Consider the following 24,317-nt stretch of genomic DNA (forward strand, 5'->3'; position numbering starts at 1 on the left):
TCATCATCTGGGGAACGGACAGTGAGAATCTTCGTTGAAATTGTGTGAGTGTTCTCGCAGCTCTGTGTCGGAGTGGTTTGCGCTGTTCTTGTGAGAAATCACAGTTCTACCTCACCGAAACCTCTTTCCTCGGCCATGTCATCCGTCCTGGTCAGATACTCCCCAACCCCATGAAAATCGCACGCATTGAACAGTTCCCTCACCCCACGACTCCCAAGGCTTTACACTCGTTTCTTGGTTTATTGAACTATCTCCATGAGTTCATACCCAGCCTTGCTACTCATGCTTCGGTCTTGCACGCATGTCTCCCTCCCAACACCGCCGCCGAGAAAGCCTACTACAGGCACTTGAAGGAGCATAAGGGCCGTTTGCAAGAGTCATGGCAGGGTTGGAGGTGGAACTATGGGCCTAAGGAACGGGTAGCCTTTGAGGCTTTGCATCGTGCCGTGAGTACTGTTCCCTGCTTGACTACAATCGACTATGATGCTGTCAAGGCTGGTACTGTCAGATGTTGAGTTGTCTAGAGAGAGCTTGAGCACGCGGTGTCGATTGCCAGAGATGTCTAAATTGCATGAAAACTATTCTACAATCCTTTTTCTTTATTTGTTTCAATACCACAAGTGTTCTAGCTTATGTAATTTGATCTTCCCTTCTTCTCATGCCTCCACCAACAATTCCCATGCCTCCACCAGCATTTCCCATGCCTCCAGATCCAGGTTGGATCAATCATTCTGACACTCCCCCTTGATCCAACCTCTGCATTCCAAGGAGATGGCACAACTTGACAAAAGCTTCAGCTGGAAGGCTCTTTGTCAGAAGATCAGCAATGTTTTCCACTGATGGGACATGGGCAAGTGAGATAGCCTTATCCTCAACCTTCTCTCGAATGAAATGATGCCTCATATCAATGTGTTTAGACTTTTCATGGTTCACTGGATTCTTTGACAAGGCAATGGCCCCAGCATTGTCATTGAGCAGCTGGAGTGGCTGATCACCCAGGCCAAGTCCTATATCATCCAAGAGCAGCCTTAGCCAAATAGCCTGCTTTGCTGCATCAGCGGAGGCCATGTATTCGGCCTCTGTGGTTGAGAGAGCCACAGTAGGTTGCCTCTTTGACTTCCAGCCAACTACACCTCCATATATCTTGAAAACATAACCAGTGGTGGACCTCCTTGTGTCAAGGTCTCCTCCCCAATCTGCATCAACGTATCCCAGTGCAACTCGCTTGCTTGAGTGGGCATCAAAGGTCAATGAAAGATCTGAAGTGCCTCTGATATACCTCAGACAATGTTTCGCTGCAAGCCAATGGGACTCATTCCATTTGCTGATGAATCTTGACAGAACACTTGCTGCATGGGCTAGATCTGGCCGTGTCACTGTTGCTGCATAGAGAATAGAGCCCACTAGCTTTGGATATGGTCGATGTTGTGCTAGCTCATGCTCTTGATCTGTTGCTGGAATCGGTTTGAAGCCTGAAGGAAGAGGCGTCTTTGCTGGATTGCAATTGGACATGTCAAAGCGGTCAAGCAGGGACTCCATATAATGCTCCTGGGAGAGATAGAGTTTCTTCTGTGGCCTGTCCCGGTATATATTGATGCCCAGGAAGTAGCCAGCAGGCCCAGAGTCAGAGCACTCAAATTTGCTGTTAAGTGCCTGCTTGAATTCGTCCAATGTCTTTCTTGAATTGCAGGCAATGAGCTGATCATCCACATGGACAGAGAGCATGAGCAATTCCCCCTCACAACGTCGAACATAGAAGCAGGGGTCAGCTCTGGTTGGCTTCAGCCCTTGAGACTTTAACCACTGATCAAGTGCTTTGTTGAAACATCTTGGTGACTGTCGCAACCCATAGAGTGACTTGTTCAAGAGTAGGATCTTGTTTGCTGGGATGTCGCTTCCTTCTGGTGCTTCAAGATAGATGGTTTCTTCGAGATCGCCATTGAGAAAGGCTGCCTTGATATCCACCTGGTCACATTCCATGTCAAGATGGTTGACCAGAGAGAGGAATACCCTAATCGAGTCTTTGTGGGCAACAGCAGAGAAGACCTCATTGTAATCAATTCCAGCCTTTTGAGAAAATCCTTTGGCAACCCATCTTGCCTTGTATGCTGCTGGTTTCCCTGTTGTCCCATCAATCTTCCTGGTATAAACCCATCTTGCCTTCAGGACCCTCTGTCCTGGTGCCCTATCCACCACCTTCCACACATTATACTTCTCCATCTTTTCCAATTCTTCCATCATAGCCTGATGCCACTGCTCCCCCTCGCCTGACTGAATAGCTTCTCTGTAGGTATTGGGTGTGTTGATTGCCATAGCATTCAGAGCTGTTGCGATAGTACCCCAGGTCTCTGGATTGTCAGTCAGGGCAAGAGGATCAATGGATGAAACATCACTGTTTGTCTCTTCTGATGCATTGGATGATGGTGATGCCTCAGGTTGTTGCTGTATTCCAGTGTCATACCTTGCCAGCCTACGAAGAAGCTCCATGGGTGATTGATGCTCAGCTGGAACTGCTCTAGGTCTTACTTCATCCTGAGGATTCACTTCCATGGGGGCAGGGATGATTCTGTCAGGTATTTCTGCCAATGGATCTTGAGCATGTGTTGATGTGTCTCTGTTCTTGTTGTCATCCCACTCCTCCAGCCTAAGAATACTCCCCCTTGCTGGCATCTTGGAATGAGGAATGTCCAGCTTCTTTGGCAAAATGGTATCCCTTGACACCTTGATCTTCTTGTCTTCATCATCCAGAATTCGATAACTGGAAGTGCTGCTATCACTGGCATACCCCATAAACCTTCCTTGTCGATAGCGAGGCTTCAATTTGTTGGTGTTGGTATAATCCCTAAAGAAAATCTTTTCTCCAAATGCGTGAAGTTGAGTGAACAACAGTTTCTTGCCATACCAGCGTTCAAAGGGAATTCCATTGTTGGAGTCAAAGGAGCAGTTGCGAGAGAAGGCAATGTATTTAGCAGCCTCACCCCAGAAGCTAGCTGGCAGTCCAGTCTCCACAAGCAAAGTTCTCACACCATTGAGGATAGTAAGATGCGCCCTCTCCACTCTCCCATTCTGTGCATGAGCATCAGGTGGCACCATGACATGCTCAATCCCTTTCTCCCTGATATACCTCTGGAATGCTGCTGATGTAAATTCTCCGCCCCTATCAGACCGAATAGATTGAACCTTATGACCAGTCTGAGTTTCAGCATGATTGACAAAGTTTTTGAAACTCTGCAGTGTCTCAGACTTCATTCTCATCAAGGTGAGGGAAATCCGGTGGCTGTAATCATCATAGACAGTCAGGAAGTATCGCATACCTCCCTTGGAAGCGACTGGTGCTGGTCCCCAGATGTCGATATGCAATAGTTCAAGTGGCCTGGAAGCTCTGATGTTGGGTTCAGGTGGTGAAGGAAGTCGCCCAGTTTTCCCCTTAATACACGCTTCACAATAGAAATCTTTGGTATCACCAGCATTTGCATTCTTCAATTGATTATTCTGACCAAGTCTCCCTTCTTTTGCAAGCCTAACCACTTTCTCAATCCCCAAATGCCCTAGCTTATGATGCCATTCTGAGAGAGTATCAGCCAGTTGAACAGGATAGGCATGGCCAGGTGGATCTACCCTAGCCTGACCTGTCTAGCTGTGGTTATTGTTGAACTTCCTGAGAGAGCAGTCTCTGGTATTGTGAGTAGGCACTTTATGGATACTGCACCATTTCTCAGTCCATTCCCTCGGCTTGGCCCTTCTATTGCTTTTGTTGCCTTGGGTGTGACTCTCCTGCACCCTGTTAGCCATTGCTACCTCCTCACTGGACCTCCTTGTCCACTCAGCTTGGACTGCTGCCTGCACAGCCGAAGAGGTAAGCGGTTCCCTGAGCCAGAGAGTTTGCTTGACAGTGGTGAATGATTCTGGAAGAGCTAGGGTCATGACATAGGCAAGCATTCGGTCCGAGAGGTTCTCACCACTGCTGTTGATCTGAGCATGGGCTGATCTGATTTCTGCCATGCGTTTGTTTGGGTCTTCTCCTTCAATGACAGGGGATATCCACATTTGTTGCAAAAGGTGAGCCTGCCTTGCGCCCACTGCTGCTGAGTATTGGGATTTGAGCTCCTCCCAGAGTGCTGAGCTGTCTGCTGTCTCTACAGGTCGTATGTTGGCAGGGAGGGATGCCTGGACTTCTGGTGAGAGTGATTTGATAAGAAGGACAAAAGCTTGCCTGGACCTCTTGTACTTCTCATTGTCCTCTTTGGAGGACATGCTGTCAAGGCTGACTGGAGTACCAATCTCCAGGTCCTTGAGGATGAGAGATGTTTTGATAGATAGCTCCCATTCAGCATAGTTCTGGGGGCCAGTTAAGATGACCCCCTGGTAGGATGTGTTGTTGTCTGTATTGTTGGATATGTCACAAGCCTGCACAAAGAAGAAGAGATAAGATATCATGCATAGGAGGGAATTACGTAACAGGAAGGCAAGATCCAATTCAGATAAGAAGGTCCAGTGGGACCTCCAGTTGGACCTCCAGTTGGACCTCGAAGGATATAAATAGATTTCTGTAGAAGTATATAAAGGGGAGCTCTGTCCTCGATCTTGATCTTCTTCCCCTCGAAGATCAATATTTCATAAGTTACTTTGCGAAAGGTCCTCGAGCTCCCATTGCTCACTCTCGTCTTACCTTGCACCACCTTTGACATAAACTTACTCCACTAGTATATAAGCTTGCCTGATCTTCCCAAGCAAATATACCTCCGCCCTATACCATATGCCAACAGACAAGTGTCAAGAGGTATATCATACATATATCTCATTGCTTAGTTAAACTACGGCTTTCTATCTCATCTCCAAGGCCGGACCTTGTTGGGGACGAGTCGTAACAGGACATGATGTGTGTGTAGCTTTCAGAGCTCTATAGGAGAAGTGAGAGTCGTGTTCTTTGTAATAGAGATAAAGAGACGTCCAGGTTGTACTTAGCTAACGCAAGGCAAGTTTGCTTGTGCACTAGGTGCAGTGACTTGCCACTGGGGGGCACCAGATTTTCTCACCACTTGTTGGTATCAAGCAGCACCTGTGGTACTAATGCAATAGTGACCTGCAGGATTTGTGTTGGTTGACTGATGTGTTTGCTAGAGTCTAGTGCTATTAAGCAGCAAGGCTCATAACCTGTCAGATGTAGAGTTGTCTAGAGAGAGCTTGAGCACGCTGTGTCGATTGCCAGAAATGTCTAAGTTGCATGGAAACTATTCTACAATCCTTTTTTCTTTATTGTTTTGATATAGTACATTTCAAATATGGATTTTCTAGTTTTCTGTTGCTAATTCAGGTTGAAAATCAGACGTCGCCAATGCTTCTAATTTTCGCTTGAAACAGGAATTATATTTGAACACATGATTTTGGGTGGCAGTTGCTAATTTTCGAGCTGCTAATTCCTCTGATTTGTGGTCATCACCGTTATCATTCATCATCATAATAATTAAGATAATTAAGAATCTTGCACACCTTCATCACGTCGCGTTGCAATGAACCAAGTCACAATATTTCATCTTTCCTTGCTCACGTATTTTACCATCCAATGGTATCTTCAGCACCTCCAGCAGCCGCCATTCCCTGCAAATGCCCAGCAATATATCCCAACTCAAATTTGAAACATCAGATCTTATTCAGCTGCGTCTGGCCTGGTCCTCGCCTGGTACAATGGGTCATGTTGCCTTCGCTTCCTGGATGTTGAAGTTGACTACATGCAAGAAGTTTCTCTCAGTACTTAGCAAGGTTTGATTGACAGGGGTATGAGTGTGGAATGGGGTGGCAAGGGGTTCATATTTATCCATTTTGCGGACTTGCAAAGTTGTGCTTTTTGTGGAAAGAAATGATGTGTCTGTTGTTGATATCTTGTTGAACATGACGTAAGATTTCAACATGCAGACATGAATATTTGAGGCATGAATTTATTTGCATTTTTCCCAAGGAACTAGGATTAGAATAGGAAAGAAGAACTAGAACGGTGCAAATCGTGGGTTTCTTGTTTTTTGGTGCTTGCTAGTTTTTTCTCAGCCAAAACTAGGAAACGGAATCAAAGTTGGAAAAAAAATTGGAATTAGAATTAGCCATGAAAAATAAGAAATCCATATTTGAAACGTACTATTGCAAGTGTCCTAGCTTATGTAATTTAATCTCCCCTTCTTCCCATGCCTCCACCAACAATTCCCATGCCTCCAGATCCCTACTGATCCCTCCAGATCCAGGTTGGATAAATCATTCTGACACGGTGGCTGATAAACTGCGAGAGTCGTAGCAACTGGAAATGCATGATCGGGGTCAGGGCCTTGACCAAGCCAGGCGCCAGTGCCATGATTGCTTGCATCAGTGAAAAGGTAGATGGGGCACTCGCTGGATAACACAGCTGCGTAGGACAGGAGCGAGATGCTGTATCCAAATGGCCAGCTGTAATCTTTGCAAGTTGTTAGCTTAGTTGAGACCAATGCAACATAAACAACTAAGCTACTCACTTCTTGAAGTCCCTCACCCACTTTGCCCAATCCTTTTTCAGACAGCCTGTTCCTTGGCAGCTCAAATTACAAACATTCTTGTACCAGCTTGGAGAACTGCACAAAGTGTTTGTGAAACTTTGTAAGGATGAGCTGTTCAAGAAGGACAGGAGTCAGATGTTGTATCCAAAACCAGCTGTCTGCCACGCAGGCTTGCTGGCACTAACACTCAACAAAGTTGGGTGGGTTGGCAGCAAAGCATGATGGGATTGTACACCCTGAAGCAGTGATTGCCTGTCCTTCTTAGGCCCAGTCCTAATGTCAGGTGTGAGGTTGAGGTTGTGGGGGATGAGGGGCCAGCATGTGGCAGATCGCTTTTTGAAAGACAGAAGCCATCTGACATGAAAGCTAGAGCAATGTCTCTTTCATCAGAGAAGTAATTGATGCCAATCTCCTCAGCTTCCACTTCCACCTCCTTCTCAAGCAGTGGCTTAATAGTGCTAACTGTCAAAAACGAAAAATGTCACCTATCTTGTCAGACTGTGCATTATCTATGGTATATTCAGCACAGTACATTACCTTATGTTTGCTTGAGGGGTGGTAGTAGAAAACTTGTAAACAGGGGATAAGGTGGATGTAGAGGTAGCGAGCCCAAGGTTTGCTTCACCCATCACACCTGTTTGCTTTGCAGAAGAGACAGATGAGATCATTTTTGTAGGGTCCAACAAAAGTATATGCAAGACTTCAGGCATCGGTCATAGTATGTTGAAGGGAGGTTGCTCAGCTCAGCAACTCACAACTTGACATGCTTGAAAGAGTAATGTGTGCCTCCCCAAACAGTATGTGTCATTTGAAACATGCTCGGTGGTTGATCGTACTGGATTTTATGGTGGTGCCTTTTGATCTTGACAATGTCTTCAGCATCTAGTTCATAGACTGTGACTTAATGTTAGTCCAAACTAATGGCAAGAGCAAGCAAGGTGCTTACGACAGGATGCCATTTGTTTATATGTGTTTGCTAGACTTCTCCCATTGTCAACTGACTTTCGCCTAGCAAATCCTCTTCCTGCCTTTCCGAGCTCTCAAGATAACTGTTGTCTTCATCAACTACCTCATTACTGCGGTCATCCCTGCAACAGGTGAAGGCTCCACTTCATCTCCTTCATCTTCAGAATCTGACACTTTCTCTGGGTTCTTGCCCTGGATGTTGGAGCGAAATCGGGCATTGACAATGAGAGTTCGGTATCAGGGATTGGAAATCGAAACTCGGCGCTTGTAATACGAAGATTGGGATTGCTCTAAAAATAGGTGTTGAAAGAGTCAGTAATTATCTCCTTAGATTCCACTATAGAACCCTTGACTTGCCTCCTGCGTTGTTGATTCACTTTCTCCAGCTACATTCTGTCTGGCAGCAGACAGTCTGGGATCTTCATTCTGTAATGAGTTACCAAGGTGAGTATATCTGATTTACTTCAATCTCAACAGAAAGTAACTTACCTCATCATTTGCCTCAGGCATTTCCATGTCACCGTCGCCACTGTCGCCACCATCAATTTCGTCAGAACAGTCCTCATTGATTGCTTCTGTGGTGCTAACTTGAGCTGCTGTATGGCACTCTAGCATTTGCTTATCATGTCATCCCTGAGTTGCCCAGGGGATGTTCATCTTTGGACAGCGAGCTAAGTCGCAGTGACATGCAGTTTTGCGTGCATGATATTTCAGCGGCATTGTGGCTGATGCGGCTCTGTTGGTTGATGGTTGATAGAGATGACACACCAGGCAGGGAAATGGCGAGGATGTGAGGAGTCTCTGGTGGAGCTCTTGTCGATGAGTTCCTGCGTGCATTCTCGGTTTCAGCTTGGTTGGGTGGATAAATCAGTCAAATAATAATAAAAGAATTAACAAGTTATGTAAACCGAACCAAATAATCGTCCCAATAATCCTGAATCTATTATGCATTTCAAATGACCTTATTATTATTGCTTTTCTTCATTATGAATGATTTTACAAATAAGAACCATAAAAAAACAAAATCCACCAGCTAAAAGGCTCCTTCTCACTCCTAACAGCAAACCTCCGTCTTCTCCAATCTTCTAATCCTTTGCAGCACCAGAGACATCTTGTTGTCTTTTGGGGGGGGCAGAGGGCATTGTTGACATGGGAGAGCTATTGAGACTTGAAATGAAACTCTCCTATTATGGCAGCAGGATGGTATTGATGGGTGGTGTCTCAGATCTTGGTATATGGTATAGGGCCAGAAGTATATATGCTTGGGAAGATCAGGCAAGCTTATATACTAGAGGTAAGTTTATGTCGAAGGTGGTGCCAGGTAAGACGAGAGCGAGCAATGGGAGCTCATGGACCTTTGGCAAAGTAACTTATGAAATATTGATCTTTTAAGGGGAAGAGATCAAGATCGAGGACAGAGCTCCCCTTTATATACTTCTACAGAAATCAATTTATATCCCTCGAGGTCCAGCTGGAGGTCCACCCAGTTAAGTTCTTTTTTTGGAGGTCCAGCTGGACCTTCTATCTGAAGCATGTCTTGCCTTCCTCTGTCCTGTAACTTCCTATGATCTCTTCTACTTCATGCAGGCTTGTGACAGGGTCTGGCAAGGTAAATCTTATGCAAAATATTGACTTTATTTTTAAACCAGGCTTTATTAAGGAGGCTCTTACACCCAATTTGAATTCCCTCATTAGTGAACTTACAATAATTCAGATAACAACTGTTGATGGACACTACTCAATTTCCCTTGCAGTTTTGGGCTTTGAAAAATTACATCACAATACATGTAGATGCCTAATGGCCTGAATCTTTATGTCAAGTCACTGATTGGATCATGCCCTATAACAGAAGTTCTATCTGTCAGTTCATGTTTGTGCTATTTTAAACTCACCCAAAGAAGAGAATCTTGATCATGAAAGCCATGACTGCGTGCATCACAGCGACAGCAATAATGAGAAGGCGAGCAAACTTATTATCAGACTGTTTTGATGGCAACATTAGCTCTCCAACGTTGATCATAGGTCGTCTGAACAGTTTATATCACTTACTGCAGCAAGCACAGGATATATATTTCCAGTTCTGACATTAGCTCTAAGTGTTGCACAAGAGAACTCACAAAAAGAACCCTGAAGTAATGCCACCTAACCCAATTAACACCCATCTCAAAATACCAACTGGTATCAAGCATAGGAGGCTCAGAGGGATAAAAATACTCATTGCATATCCATAAATTCCCAAAGCTTCGGCAATGCCCCATTCTCCAACACCCAACCACTTCGTAGCGCTCCAGAGCAAGGAAGGCACAAGTAAACCATAGATATAAATTGCCGAAGTCGCGGTGGATAGCAAGGGAAGATTTGAACTAGCATGTGAAGAGCTCATGTATTGGGCAATGGAGGTTGTCAGAGTGGAGGTGGTGTACAATGTGAGAATGAGGGTTGTCAAGGTCCAGAAAGAGCCTTTGACAGATGGGATTAGCTTGTGATTTTACTTACGACACGTTTCCACTTACCATACATGTCAATCTGTCCCTCACAGACTTCAATTATGAACCCAGGACGAGGGATCATAGCCATCCCTACACGTTTCAGGACTGTGTTTGTATCGACATCAAAATATGTCTACTCGATGTCTTAGTTTAGATAGTTACAGCAGTTGAATCCGCTCTCACTTGATAGTATGTCAAATTAAAAGGACTGAAAGGAACATCTGGAGGTGATGGAGTAGAAGAAAGTCCTCCGTCGGTCTGGGATGGAAGAAAGGCTACCGAAACCATGAGTTTGCAGGTTCGATAAGGCATGACCTACTTTGGAATTCAAGATCAGAACCGTGGGATGGTCCTGGTTGCTGCGTAGAGTGGTGAGTGGTGCTGCAAGGGCTTAAAAGAGCCAATTACTTACATCCTCGTCAACGTCGACTATGGCGTATCCTTGTTGGGCCATGGTGAGGTTAATATGTATTGCAGATGTCAAATGGGAGGGCAAGAAGAATGATTGCTATTGACTGACGCGAGGCTGCGAAATGCAAATGCGATATGCGACAAGAGATCAAGTCTCATTACGTAAAATAAAGTAGATGCTGTCAGTCGCCTCCCGATGTACAGTACATGCACGCTGTCAATGCAGATAGTTCTTGCCAGTGTATATAGCTATCCATCTCGGCAGCTTTCATCAAGTGTTCGTATATTGCCACCTTCCCCCTGTCACTTAGAATCCTGTATCGAGACGCACAACTCCTCTCATTACCCGGCCATTTTCAACAACACGATACAATATGTCGAATCCCCAGACCCCTTCCAGCGCCGACTTCTCCTCTGCCAGTACACCTCTCAAGAAGTTTAAATTGGTGTTCCTTGGGGAGCAGAGTGTAGGAAAGACAAGTTTAATTACCCGATTCGTAAGTCGTGGTAGATCATTTACCTAGCTGATATCCAGATGTACGATACCTTTGATAACACGTACCAAGCAACAATTGGTAAGCAAAGTATAGCAACGGCCGAGCTCATCAACAGGTATCGACTTCTTGTCGAAGACCATGTATCTGGAAGATCGCACGGTACGATTGCAACTGTGGGATACAGGTATGTGATGAATTCATCATTACAGGATCTTTACTAACCGTTTGTAGCTGGGTAAGCTTCAGTTAAGCATTGTTTGTTCGCGATAATGCTAATGCGAATGATTATCGAACCTCTTTAGACAAGTAAGTGCATGGCATTAGTGAATATCGCTAATTTCAGGAACGATTCCGATCCCTCATCCCATCCTACATTCGAGACTCCTCAGTCGCGGTCATTGTGTACGACATCACTAGTACGTCCAGATAGCCGGTGGCAACGCATACACCTTGCTGACATTGATGCAACAGACCGGACATCTTTCCAAAATACTTCAAAGTGGGTCGATGATGTGCGAAATGAGCGAGGGCAGGACGTTATAATTGTGCTTGTGGGGAACAAGACAGATTTGAATGACAAGCGGTGCGTCATGACAATGATTCACGAGAAGGCAGTTCCTTACCAGTGTTGCTTAGTCAAGTTACCCCTGAAGATCTTGACAAACGGGCGAAAGAACTCGGTGTGATGTCAATTGAAACCTCTGCCAAAGCCGGCCATAATGTCAAGACACTATTTAAGAAGATTGCCATGGCTCTTCCCGGGGGAAGTGAAGCAAAGGACAACGGCACGACAAGTACGTCCATCTATTCTAGCACATTGCTGATAGGTAGAAATCGACGTTTCATCCTCTCCTCAAGAAGTCCCTCAGGCCTCTGGCTGTTCATGTTAGGCGTTGTAGCGATCGTCACGTATACGTAGTTGTTTGGCTTACATTGTGTGTTTGATACAGTAATTGGGATTCATGATACCCCTCTTTCTTGCCTGTAGTTGACTTATATGCACAACTTGAAGAGCAGACATATGTTGCTCTTGATCTCGACCATATTTTGGATTTGCATTCAGGTGGGTTGACCTTGCGTTTATCGCGTAACCGAGCTCGGGAAATATGTTCCAAAGCCATTGCAATCTTGCAAACTTGGGCCACTCAATCTATTGATTACGCACTCCGCGGCGTCTTGCAATCATCTCTCATCTATGCCACATAGCCTCTGCGGCCAGTGAAGATTCCGACGATGCCTTAGTTTCAGAGTATGCACTCTGGAGCTATTGTGAACAAGAAAAAGATGAGGTGCTTCAGGATCACTTTCACTGCCATTTTCTGCTGGGAATCATCCCTTCTTGGATGTTCCCGCTTTTAAGAACCATGCCAGTCGTCTGTTTGGTCGGTAATGGTAAGCACGTAAGTCTTTTCGGTGCGGGATCCTCCAACGAAGACCTTAGATTTCTCCTTTGGCTTCGACTGGATTTTGGTCAACTCAGTCGTTTCTTCTTTATTGGCCATTGTGAACTCAGGCGCCTTCGTGAATTGGCACTCTGATCTCTGAGAAAGTTGTAGCAGGGGTTCTTCGTCCCCATTAACTAATCTCTTTGACTATGTACGTGACTCATGACTGGTAAATACTTCGCCAAAGTTGAGCAGTAAGGTCCAATGGACTACCTGTCATGCTAGCTTTGCTTTCATTTCCAATGACTGTAAGCAGGCGACGTATTTGGGGGAGCTACGGCCGATATGGCTTCAGCATCTTATGACCAATGGCAGGTCCTGAATTCAAATTATGGCCTAAAAAACGGCTTATGATCTCAGCGTCTTACGAGTGTGAACAACAACTGACCGGATTCGCGGACCATAATGTTGATGTATCTGTTCTCCGCCTTGGATTTAGAGAACGTTTCTAATGCGAAACCAGACCACAAGAAGTGAGTCTGATCGCTTTCAGTGGTCTCTGACATCGTGCTTACCGTTTCGCACAGCCAAGATCTCGGTTTCATGGGTAACCAGTGGAACCTGATGCTCACAATGTTTTTTATACCATGATGTTGCATGACATATCGAGGAACTTGCTTGAGCAAGGGATTTGGACTTGCAACATCTCCAGTTTCTCCAGCTGGAGATGTTGCATGTTGCCATCTACATGACAGGATAAGTGCAAACGGAATTCTTCGAGATGCAAGGCTGACATTGGAGGTAAATCAGGCCTTATGGCTTGTATGATCAACGTTGTCGTTAAAGATTTTGCATCTGTCTCTCTGTTTGTCTTTTGCGCGGTTTTGTGAGCTGTTAACCATTTGTGATAAAGAAATCGTAATACAGTTTGAAATGCTGCAACCATGGTCAGACTGGGACAAGAAGGTAGGTGACTGTATATCCATTGCGTCATTGAAAGGAACCTTGTCCATAAGCCTATAAATAAAGGCTCAACGCCTATCAATGGGTATTTCTGCTACACCTTCAAGACGAATATCCGTTAACGTTGCTCGACTGGAATCGCCAAAGATCTTGACACATCTCCTGCAGACCTCTGCGCGCGATGAATCCAAGCTCTTCTTGCGCTAGTCGAGGGTCGGCTGTCAAGTCCGGAACATCACCGGATCTGGAACGCGCAATTTTAACTTCATTCGAAAAGGGTTGGCTAACCTAACTTACCTTCGTTCCACGATTTCGCACTGGTACCCATATCCTGTTGCAACTTTCATCTCGTTGATCATCTCAAGAACGGTGATGCCCTTACCCCTTCCGAGGTTAAATGCGCGGAAATACCCCTCCTTTTTTGTATCAATCGATTGGAAGATACCTGAGCTTTGAGTTTTGATTTCCGACTTGGCGAGAGCGTCAAGGGCGAGGAGATGGCCCTCAGCAAGGTCCATGATGTGAAGATAATCCCGAAGGCATGTGCCGTCTCTGTGATTACACATCGTCAGAATCGATTAAGATCAAACAGCACGCATAACTCACCTGGTAGGGTAGTCGTTCCCGAAAACCTTGAGATCAGATGACAATCTCCCCACAGCGATCTGAGCTAGAATTGGGAGGAGGTTGCCTGGGCGGCCCTTGGGCTCTTCTCCTAGCTTGCCGGACGGATGAGCCCCAGCTGGGCTGGGCGTGACGTTAGCAAGGCTCACAGCAGTGGCAAGGGACATTCTCTCACTTACTTGAAATACCTCACGCTTATCGCTTTGAGACCTTGATTGTCAGCCGTGGCTGCGCCAGCCCGGCAGACGTCCCGGATCACTTCCTCTGTGATCGCCTTGGTACGCCCGTACACGGATTCAGGTATGATCTCGGAGGTCTCGGGGATTGGAATCACTGCAGGGGTGCCGTAGACGGTAGCGGATGACGAGAAGACGAGGTTGTTGGTTTGGGATTGTTGCATAATCTGAAGCTGCCGATCAGCTTTGGCCAATAGTCTGGACAGTATGAACATACCTTCAGTAGCGAGATTGAACCCCCAACGTTGACCTCGTAATAATCTAACGGAATCTCACTCGACTCTCCCACTGCTTTGAGTGCGGCTAGGTGGATTACCGCCCATATTCCGCCTTTTGACTGATATTGCTTGAACACCTTGTTGATCTCTTCCGCGTTACGAATATCGCATTGGTGGTAAATGGGTTTGGGAGCATGTGGGCTATTGAGGATAGAAGATCAGCCACGCCAGTCCATGCTATGTATGTGAACTTACCCTACTTCGCTTTGGGCTATTTGATTGCAGCGCTCGAGAGCTTGAGGGTATGCGTTGTGCGCGTTGTCAATGACAATAGGCAGGTAGCGACCAGACATCAGAAGGGAGAGGACAACGTGAGATCCTATGTATCCGAGTCCACCGGTGACAAGGACATTCTGTACGACAATTAGCTTTGCCTTTGTCGTAATAGAACGACCTCACTTTTAGAGGCTCTCCAGGGACAGATACGCTTGATGATGACGTTTGGGTCATGGTAACTCGAGTTTGTTCAAAAATCACAGTGCGAATGAGCGGTTGAGTATGTTATTGTGGTTCAATGTTTGCTGCCATAGCTCAAAACTGCTGAAACTGCATACTGCATCTTTTATACTGGATGCTGAATATCCTCTTCCTAACACCTATTGGGGAAAGTCGATGCATCAGAAGTATGAACGGGAATACCCAGAATTGGCCCCGAGCACGAACGGGAATCTTGCCCAAATAATGCTTTTCATCGAACGGGAATCTCGAGGATGGGCAATTCTGCGAATGGGAATGTGTAGAAGAGGGAGCGATGAAGGGGCATTTTGCGAACGGGAATGTGTTGAAGGAGGGGAAGCGATGAACGGGAATTCAGCGACGAACGGGAATTCTGTTGCATCGATGATGAAATCAAACGGGAATAATTGACTATTTCTTGCCAGAAACGGGAGTCCGGAGTCCGGATCGTTTGTCGGGGGAGTGTCCGCGTGCATTTATTCAGGGACAATTCACAGCGAACCACACAACCTTCATGTCGATTTGTAAATGTCTTTCGAAAATGTAGATAGAAACTTTTGCAAGTATACGTTGGCACCGTTGCCAGCGGGGTCGGAAAGACTGCCCACCTAATCCAGACAATGAAGCCGCTATTTATATCACTCACAAAGCCGAGTCGACGGTCTTGTTTTCCGCCCGTTTATCATGCTCAAAATGGGTTCGGAGGAGCTACGACCTATTCCTGCTTTCCACAATCTCAGCGAGATTTATAACACAGAGGAGACTCTTGAGCGGGAGAGGTACGCTGTTACGCAGATATAACAAAATCGACTGGGCTGACACTGTATCTGTTCATCACAGGCAAAGGTGGAGCGCCCTAGTTCAAAGTTTTGTAGAAGAGTTTGGCGGGCAACCGAACTATATTATTCGAGCACCGGGCAGAGTGAATGTGTTAGGAGAGCATATAGATTACTCTCTCTTTGTGAGCATCGTCAAGAATCCCTGAACTACCACGCTGATGCATATACATACGCTTAGCCTGTACTGCCCGCGGCAATCGAACAGGATATTATCGTTGGGATTCGCCCGACTGCAACGTTTCCAAACAAGATCTCCGTTGACCTCGCCAATGCCGTCAAGTCGTATCCAAACGCTGAGCTCCAGCTTGCTCGTGATCAAGAATTGTGGTCATTAAAGGTACCGCTTCCAAGCAAGGCGAAAGGGTGGGAGCGATACGTTGTCGCTGTTTTATTAGAGTGTTTGGAGAGGTTTGCGGAGCAATTGCAAGACGGAGCTGCGGGCATGGAAGTCATGGTCTCTGGTACGGTGCCTGAAGGAGCTGGGCTGAGTGTAGGTAACCCAATTCTCTCCAAGGGTCTTGCTGATAGTTTACAATTAGAGCTCGGCGGCTTTTGTTGTCGGCATCATCGTGGCATTCCTTGTCGCCAATGGTTTACAGGAAGGAGTGAGCAGGGTGCAAGTTGTGGATATCGCCATGGCCGCAGAACACCGCTTGGGGCTCAAAAGCGGTGGTATGGACGTAAGCACTTGCCATTGCTCTCTGCCGGACGTCAGCGTTTAATTTAAATAATATAGCAAGCCGCTTCTATCCTTTCTGTCCCCAACAGCTTGCTCCATCTTTCCTTTTATCCGTCTCTCAAACCCGCAATACTTCCTCTTCCTTCGTCACTCACATTAGTCATTACCAACTCGATGGCACCTCACTCTCTAGCCGATTCTGCTCCAGACCGCTACAATCTTCGAGTCGTTGAAAATCTTTGCGCTACCCGTATCCTGCTTCACACCTTTGGTGCGGATGCGGGTGTTCTCTCCACGACGCAGCGAGGATCTACCGGTCGACTTTGGCTTCGTGAGGCGCTTGAACATTGGGCAGAGGATGCTCACATGGTTGAGGAAACTGTTTATCGGAATCTGCTCGCTCGTATTGTAGGAGTCCTTGGCAAAGAAGGTCGCGACAAGAATGGTTGGACCAAAAATCAGATGATTGAAGAAAGCGGTATGACAGCAGAAGACTTTGAGGCGACGTTCTTGGCGTTCATTCCTAGTGAGTACTCTGTTAAAAGACTTTGGCCGGATTTTGGCTGAATCTTGCATTCACAGTCCGTGCCACACGGTTCTACCTGTTGCAGCGGGTACAGCATACGCTTGAAGAGTCACTTCGGGTCTGCAGCTTCAAAAGGCTTTGCGAGGCGTCGGTGGCCACATCTGACAACAGAGTCAGCGAAACCGGTCTTGTCAAAGAATTAGGCGCGTTGATCACCGCTTCTCACGTATCAATGAGAGATCTTTACGAGGCCACCGTGCCAGAAGTGGACGACCTTCAAGCACTTTGCTTGCAATGCGGGTCGTTAGGATCGCGTCAGACAGGTGAGCAGATTTGCCGTTGATAAAGGGAAGGCTGATGAATGGGACTACACCATTAGGCGGTGGATGGGGAGGCGCCGTGATTTCTCTTCTCCCGTCGAATCGGGCTAGTGATTTCCTCAGAGAAGTCAGGAATATGTATAGCCTTTATAGGGGTCTTTCAGTAGATGAGTTAGACAAGGCTGCGTTTATAACCGTTCCAGGATCAGGCGCTGGCTGTGAGTTAATTTGCTGCTGTTCTGCCTTTCTCGCCACCCCGTACTGACGCTCTGATCCTGCACAGTCTATCCATTGATGGAAGGCTGCAAGATAGTGTAGTGAAGTCGTATTATCTCTGCAATGTAATTCTCAATGCCATGCATATGCTTGCACCTGTGCCTTCTCTTTAGTCGACAGCACTGACAGTCTCTCGGAAAGTGTCGTTGCGGGAGCCATGCATGTATGTTTCCATGGTTCGGGCGCATGTTTCTTACTTAAATATGATATGCAAGTAATCACACATTTGTCCGCCGGTGGAAAGAAGCAGGTCTTGTCGAACCCCGGGGATGCGACAGCAGAGGTTCGAACACGCAAAATCGTAATTTGATATTTATATGCGCGCCCACCTTCGCTGACAATTCCCGTTCATGAATCGTTTGTCAGTAATTGACGCGCCGGGGGTGCCTTGGGGGAGTGTTGTCAATTAACATACAAATATTCCCGTTCGTATCAATTTGCATATCCATCTCATCACATAGTATTCCCGTTCGTATCCATTTGCATATCTCGTCACATAGTCTTCCCGTTCGTATCCATTTCATATCGTAACATCATACAGTCTTCACAATCTTCCCGTTCGTCCTCTCATCGTCAAGCCATTGATTGTCAATACACGCCTACATATTCCCGTTCTCTTGTCTGCCACATCGCTCGTGCGTTCTTCCCGTTTTTATGGGAAGACTGGGGTCATGTCGTCAATACAGCAGCAGACATAATGGGTGTTATATATGTCGAGTTTCACATCTGGCTGTACTAAGATATCCGTGACCCACTTTCACAACGATCACTTATCAGCGCTCAATTCCCTCTTGAGAATGACGGCGACTCATACCCATAGCAATGGTTCCAACGATTTCACACCTGTGTCCATAAATGATCACGTTCACCGGCGCTGTAAGTCACTCTGGTTTGTTCATTTATAATCGTAGGTTTTTCCTGACGGAGTACCGTGATCCACCCTAGTCAACCCTCTCCTTGGCAAGCATGTTCTAGTCTCCCCACATAGATCGCTGAGACCATGGAACGTGAGTGTCTTGATCGTCTACCGATGACCTATCCCTCTGAACCGATTCTCTTGTTCAGGGCCAGAAGGAAACCCCTGCTATCCCCGTTGAAACCCCTCACGACTCTAAATGCTACTTGTGTCCTGGTAATAAACGCACGACCGGGCAACACAATCCTGATTATAAGGGTATTTATGTGAGTCGCGAGACTGCTTTGTAGGAAAGGCAACAGCTGACATGGATCAGGTCTTCGAGAACGACTTTCCAGCGTTGCTTCCCGATCCTCTGGCTGTTGGGACCAACAAGATCTCCGATGATCCATTATTCCAGTCTGAACCAGTCAGAGGACGGTGCAAGGTGATTTGTTTCCATCCCCGGCATGACCTGACCATGGCAGCTATGAGGATTTCAGAGATCAATCATGTTTTGGACGGGTGGAAAGACGTTTATGCGGAGGAAGGGAAGATCATGCAAGAGGAGAGTTCAGACGGCTGTGTGCAAATCTTTGAGGTACGCAATCAAAAGGTTCTAGATTCCCAAATCAGGTCCTTGCTAATTCCTAGACCAGAACCGAGGCGCAATGATGGGTTGTTCCGCACCGCATCCTCATGGTCAAGTGTGGACCACTTCATTGTAAGTTAGAGATAGCCGGGCGGTCGAGGGCTCTTCCTGACATTTTTCCCCTCAGTGTTCCCGATGAACCCGCTACCGAAATCGAGAACTTTGTTCGCTATGCCTCAGGTCGTTCCGGGTCTCATATGCTGTTGGACTATGCTCTTCGCGAAGTAAAGGCTAGAGAGAGAGTCGTAACGTTGCACGAAAGCGGCTGGGTCGCAGTAGTGCCATACTGGGCTGCGTGGCCATTTGAAATCCTGCGTGAGTGTGTGTACTTTGACACTTTTCGATAGTTCGACTAACAATGCACCAGTCATGCCTTACAAACGCCATATCCCATCGATCTTACAACTGACAGCGGAGGAACAAACTGGATTAGCGACGATCTTGAAAGATGTACTGAGTCGCTATGACAATCTGTTCTCGTGAGTAGGACCTGTGCTTACTGTCTCTTGCCAGCTCCTGCTGATTGGTTGCGCTTCCTAACATTTGATTTCTCAGATGTCCTTTCCCTTATTCCATGGGTTTGCACCAGTCTCCTCTGCCTCCGACAGACCCGACATCAAACTCCGCCCAAGTTCATTTCCATTTCTACCCACCTCTCCTCCGAAGCGCAACAGTGAGAAAGTTCATGGTCGGATTCGAGCTCTTAGGGGAGGCGCAGGTGAATACAAGTCTGACGTGAATCCTGTAAAGCAAAACGCTGACGTTTTCTGCCATCAAAGCGAGATATTGTACCGGAACAAGCGGCTGTTCGTCTGCGAGAGTCCCTTCCTCATAAACGTGCAACACTTTCAAACGACAAGCCATACAATCCCTAAGCTCACAATACATAACTCAGTTGTTGTCTCGAAGCATGTACTGTAGTTTCCAGTCTTCATTCAAGTTCAAAGATCCGTACTCTGTGCAGCTGGTTCCTGCTGGTATTGGCTTTAATATCTGTAATGGCGGCTGGCCGCTGTAACGACATTGTTTGACAGAGTTTCATAACAAGTTGATAGCTAACGGTGCCTCTCCTACGTAGAACAGATTGCATCTTGGTTAAAAAAGAAACAGCGTTTTAATCCTGTGCATCTGCAAAGACGAAACAGGTCTATCTTTGTCTGCAGTACCAGGTTTGCACATCACATGGTTGCTTGAGTAACTCTCATTCTCTCTTGTCATCCCTTCTAGGGCGTCCATTCCATATTCTACGCGCCTCACAGCGAACCCGAGTAATTGTTCGCCTTTTAATCGACCCGTTGTAGTGCAATGAGCTTTCGGCCTCATAGACTACTAATGCCACATCACAGTCGGAAGCTACCGCCGGTGACAGTGTGAGAGAGAGAGAGAGAGCGAGAGGAGATGGATTAGGATATAAGAAAGGACTATAGAAGAAACTACGAGAGGCTGTGACAGTAACTACCCCTTCCATGGGTAGCTGCCAAACAGCTTACGGAGATTCTAAGTACATAGGTACATAACTGTTAGTTACGCTCATGGAGCCTATATTGCTATATTGTTTGATACACACACAACACGCACACAACAACAACGAAACTCGACATGAGACCCGAGTTCAACTATACCACTACACAACCTAACGACCTATCGTCAGTATCACTACTAGGTAGATCGACCACCAACAGCCAGACCTAGGACAGCTTTGTATTCCGTAGAATTGATACCAAGGAGTCGATATTCTGTTATCTGCTGTGGGTGGAAGCGGAACGGAACCAACAACTGGATCGTTTAACCAATAGGAGACCCGGGTATTTCCCTACACCGTCCTGAAGATTCGGACTGACGGAACAAGACTCAAAACGGGATAAACACCCAGGCATTTACTGATCGTTCGTTGACTCCTCAGGGTGGATATCACCAGTAGGTTATATCGACTACAGGCAGTATTCGGCTAGGTCGGATCATCCCGACGACTTCGGGACAATTGGAGTTGAGGTAAAGTTTGGCTAGTCGGTATAAGGAAAACACAGACAATTTTGGTAGAGAGAATGTATCAAACTAAGATCATCGAGGAATCCTTTGTCGCATTTCATCAGAGAGCACCATATTTATTAAGGAGAAAGCTGTTTTTAAATCGTTTGTGGATATTCCCATGTCAGCTTTTTCATAGGCTTTGGAGGCGATTATTATTGATGGCGGCAGAAATCTTTTCGACACATTACATGGCCGCAATACTAAGGCAGGGCAAGTAAAGAGCGCCTTTCTGATGGGCCGCCTCGCCTCTCTTAGTGAATCCGGTCAGACCCTCATGGCCTCATTGCTGCGCGCCGTGATGCAATGCTCGCTCCTTTAGATTCATAATGCCAAATAGGTCCGTTGCCAACAAAACCGTTCGGCATTCGAGCTGATGAGGGCTACAGTGTGACAAGCGGAACATACTTAATTTACATTCATACAATACTCGTACTACCGGACCGAACAATTCCGATCGTCCGCACTCCGTTTCTACCTTTATTGCGTTCCTTCCTACCTTGTTTGCACACATGTGATCATACTACGCATTCTCCTGATATTCTATCTCTCCCTTCTCAGTGTATTTCTCTTCAGTCACTGCGGAAAGCTCATCAACGATAGTGTGCTTGAATTGCCGAGCCGGTACTTCATTTGCTGTAACGGTGACGTGATCAGCCATATCCCAATATTTTGAAAAGGCCTCACTCACCAAACAGCACATCCAACTCGCTGAACATTCTACCTTTGGTCTCGGGAAGTCGGAACCATAGGTACACCAAGGATATGAGACAACACCCCATCCAGAAGAAGCTGGACTTGGCACCCCAGTTCCACTCTGAGACGGAGAACATTCGAGGGGTGATCTGATTACAAATGATTGATGAGATGAGGTAGACTCCTCTGCCGAGGACCATGGTCTTTGCTCTGACACGAGTAGCGGGAACCTCTGCCGCAATCGTGTAGGTCACGGGGAAGAAAGTTGCGTTGGTGGAAAAGTTGATGATGACCATTACAATGCCAATTGCAAGGGTGGCTTTGGTCGAGTTGACAGTTCCAAGACTTCCAATGATGACGTGCCAGACTACCATCAGGGCGACTCCTGCGATGTAAATGGATCTTCGACCGAAGTGATGCATAGTGTACCAGCACGCAGCAGTGCCCACGATGTAGCAGCATGTGATGCCGAGGAACATGTTGAAAGCGCCATCTTCAGTCATTCCGCCGGTCTGCAGGCTGTGTCATTGATCAGCAGGGTTTGCAAAATGCGCAGTATGAATCACACTTACTACTGGGTGGCGTAGTTGATGATGTTTTGGCCGGACCAGTACTGGATAATCCATACCAGCATGACCTAGATTTGTGTAAGGGTTGATACGCTCCTTTAATGTGATGTAATGGGACACTTACAATTTCAGTTCGACGCAGATTGGAACCTTTGAAACAGTCTAAGAAAGAAGCGCCTTGAGTTTCTGCTTTCTCCATTTCGATGGTATGTTTCATGAGGGCGATTTGTTGATCAACGAGCTGATCGGTGAGGTATTCAGATGGTGCAAGTCGCTTAGTAGTCGCTCGGGCGTCGTCTTCGCGGCCGACTTTGACAAGGTACCAAGGACCTGCAGTTCCATGAAACCTGTGAGCGATCGTATGGATCCAGGGGTGGCAATGCACTCACTTTCAGGAGCGAAACACGCAATGACGAACAGTGGTACTGGCCACACCCATTGAATCATGAAAGGGATTCTCCAGCCCCATTGACTGTCTAGCTCGAGAGAGGCCCGAACCACCCCAGCAGAGAGCAAGAGTCCAAAGCCCCAGCACATGTTGACAAATGCGGTGAGGTAACCTCGCATGGCAAGAGGACAGATTTCGGCAGCGTAAGCGGTGGAGAGGGTTTCTATGGATGGTTAGATGAGCACATAATACCCCATCTCAGTGTATATACTTACGGAAGATACCCCATGGGATACCACACAGGATTTCACCTCCAAAAAGCATGGGCAACGAAGTCGAAAACACTGGAAGGAAGATAGTCCCTACCATCACGGCCATGGCAGTCAAGTAAACTTTTTTGGAACCAAACTTGGGTTGTGCCCATCCGTTGATAGCTAGACCGATCATTTGTCCGATCGAGGTCGCGTTGTTCAACGCAGCTTGCCAATTGGCAGGGATATACTTCGTTCCATCCGCAGCGGTACTGCCGAACTTGTTCAAGAAGGAAGCCTGACCCCAGAACGAGTTGATCTGAGTGAGGCTGTCAGTACAGTATACAATGGTCAAGCGATCATAACTCACGATGCCGACATCATAGCCCTCCATTACAAGAGCAAGGGAAAGAGCCATGGACCACAAAGCAGCTTTGTAGTAAAGTCGGAAGGTCTTTTTGAAGCCCAGTTCTTTCTCTGCAGCTGCCGCCGAGAGTGCACTCTGCACGAGCGTTGGATCAGCATAGAAAAGCTGCTCGGCATGTTTGCCGGCAATACGGGTTGTCTTGTCGCTGTGTGACAACATGAAGAAAATAAGGACTTTGATAGACCATAGACCATGTTGGAAAAGATCGGTTTTATATGTTTCTGCCTCCAGGATAAGATAGGGCCGATCGGGGGCTCCAGCAGAACAAACTGATAGAAATCACTGATCATATGATGGTATTGTTCGGGATGTGATAAGGCAGATCAGGTACTGCAGAGGAACGAATTGATAAAATCACTGGTGTGGAACTGTCCCCGATTGGACGAGCGTCACATGGACGGTGTCGGCAACTTTTTTTAGAAAAATAAACAGTCGGAATCGGGGGAAAAGTTGCCGACCAAGTCCCTGCGCTGCGCGACATTCCCGTTCATAAATCGGTGTTGTCAATATAACACACGGGTATTCCCGTTCGTATCTGACAATTCCCGTTCATAAATCGTTGTTGTCAATATAACACACGGATATTCCCGTTCGTATCCCGGCCATTTAATATCGCCTCATCACAGTCTTCCCGTTCGTCGTCTCATCATCAAGCTATTGATTGTCAATACACGCCTACATATTCCCGTTCTCCTGTCTATCACACCATTTGTGCATTCTTCCCGTTTTTATGGGAAGACTAATAGCGTCATGTGGCCACTTCAGCAGCAGACATAATGCGTAGTAGTGTCCAAGGCTAAGTCCAAGGCTAATAAGGGAGACAGCTGATCGGCTGGAAAGACTCCGACGCGGATTGAACGATCGGGAGCTCTTTCATTTCCGCCGGAAGAGTAGGCCGGTAGAGAGTGATCAAGACTATATATGCCCGCACTCCCCCCCCACCCTTGT

General features: G+C 46.7%; 7 protein-coding genes across 7 annotated transcripts; 3 read left to right on the plus strand and 4 right to left on the minus strand.

Moving 5' to 3' along the window:
• Positions 1-726: 726 nt before the first annotated feature.
• Positions 727-4,688, minus strand: CNBM0490 (hypothetical protein; the record flags this gene model as incomplete). Its single annotated transcript, XM_767123.1, has 4 exons — positions 727-2,160; positions 2,206-3,552; positions 3,694-4,407; positions 4,455-4,688. The coding sequence occupies 4 exons, from the start codon at positions 4,686-4,688 to the stop codon at positions 727-729; spliced, it is 3,729 nt and encodes a 1,242-aa protein (XP_772216.1).
• Positions 4,689-9,317: 4,629 nt separating this feature from the next.
• Positions 9,318-10,427, minus strand: CNBM0500 (hypothetical protein; the record flags this gene model as incomplete). Its single annotated transcript, XM_767124.1, has 8 exons — positions 9,318-9,324; positions 9,377-9,465; positions 9,534-9,564; positions 9,602-9,944; positions 9,998-10,106; positions 10,157-10,248; positions 10,293-10,332; positions 10,386-10,427. The coding sequence occupies 8 exons, from the start codon at positions 10,425-10,427 to the stop codon at positions 9,318-9,320; spliced, it is 753 nt and encodes a 250-aa protein (XP_772217.1).
• A 331-nt stretch (positions 10,428-10,758) lies between these two features.
• On the plus strand, positions 10,759-11,771 carry CNBM0510 (hypothetical protein; the record flags this gene model as incomplete). The annotated part of the gene is made up of 9 exons (XM_767125.1): positions 10,759-10,881; positions 10,920-10,959; positions 10,997-11,065; positions 11,113-11,116; positions 11,184-11,187; positions 11,225-11,297; positions 11,353-11,464; positions 11,518-11,675; positions 11,713-11,771. The coding sequence occupies 9 exons, from the start codon at positions 10,759-10,761 to the stop codon at positions 11,769-11,771; spliced, it is 642 nt and encodes a 213-aa protein (XP_772218.1).
• Positions 11,772-13,331: 1,560 nt separating this feature from the next.
• CNBM0520 (hypothetical protein) lies at positions 13,332-14,817 on the minus strand (the record flags this gene model as incomplete). Its single annotated transcript, XM_767126.1, has 7 exons — positions 13,332-13,473; positions 13,527-13,781; positions 13,836-13,976; positions 14,033-14,256; positions 14,307-14,508; positions 14,563-14,720; positions 14,767-14,817. 7 exons carry the CDS (start codon positions 14,815-14,817, stop codon positions 13,332-13,334), a joined length of 1,173 nt encoding a protein of 390 aa, XP_772219.1.
• A 690-nt stretch (positions 14,818-15,507) lies between these two features.
• On the plus strand, positions 15,508-17,505 carry CNBM0530 (hypothetical protein; the record flags this gene model as incomplete). The annotated part of the gene is made up of 8 exons (XM_767127.1): positions 15,508-15,602; positions 15,664-15,784; positions 15,841-16,152; positions 16,202-16,342; positions 16,399-16,867; positions 16,924-17,190; positions 17,247-17,405; positions 17,471-17,505. The coding sequence occupies 8 exons, from the start codon at positions 15,508-15,510 to the stop codon at positions 17,503-17,505; spliced, it is 1,599 nt and encodes a 532-aa protein (XP_772220.1).
• Positions 17,506-18,260: 755 nt separating this feature from the next.
• On the plus strand, positions 18,261-19,885 carry CNBM0540 (hypothetical protein; the record flags this gene model as incomplete). Its single annotated transcript, XM_767128.1, has 9 exons — positions 18,261-18,339; positions 18,409-18,470; positions 18,529-18,645; positions 18,696-18,959; positions 19,018-19,082; positions 19,138-19,325; positions 19,378-19,489; positions 19,566-19,728; positions 19,790-19,885. 9 exons carry the CDS (start codon positions 18,261-18,263, stop codon positions 19,883-19,885), a joined length of 1,146 nt encoding a protein of 381 aa, XP_772221.1.
• Positions 19,886-21,561: 1,676 nt separating this feature from the next.
• CNBM0550 (hypothetical protein) lies at positions 21,562-23,528 on the minus strand (the record flags this gene model as incomplete). Its single annotated transcript, XM_767129.1, has 7 exons — positions 21,562-21,674; positions 21,730-22,253; positions 22,307-22,371; positions 22,428-22,633; positions 22,693-22,914; positions 22,967-23,261; positions 23,313-23,528. The coding sequence occupies 7 exons, from the start codon at positions 23,526-23,528 to the stop codon at positions 21,562-21,564; spliced, it is 1,641 nt and encodes a 546-aa protein (XP_772222.1).
• Positions 23,529-24,317: the final 789 nt, after the last annotated feature.

Source organism: Cryptococcus neoformans, chromosome 13 (genome assembly GCF_000149385.1).
Source record: "Cryptococcus neoformans var. neoformans B-3501A chromosome 13, whole genome shotgun sequence".
Classification (NCBI taxonomy): domain Eukaryota; kingdom Fungi; phylum Basidiomycota; class Tremellomycetes; order Tremellales; family Cryptococcaceae; genus Cryptococcus; species Cryptococcus deneoformans.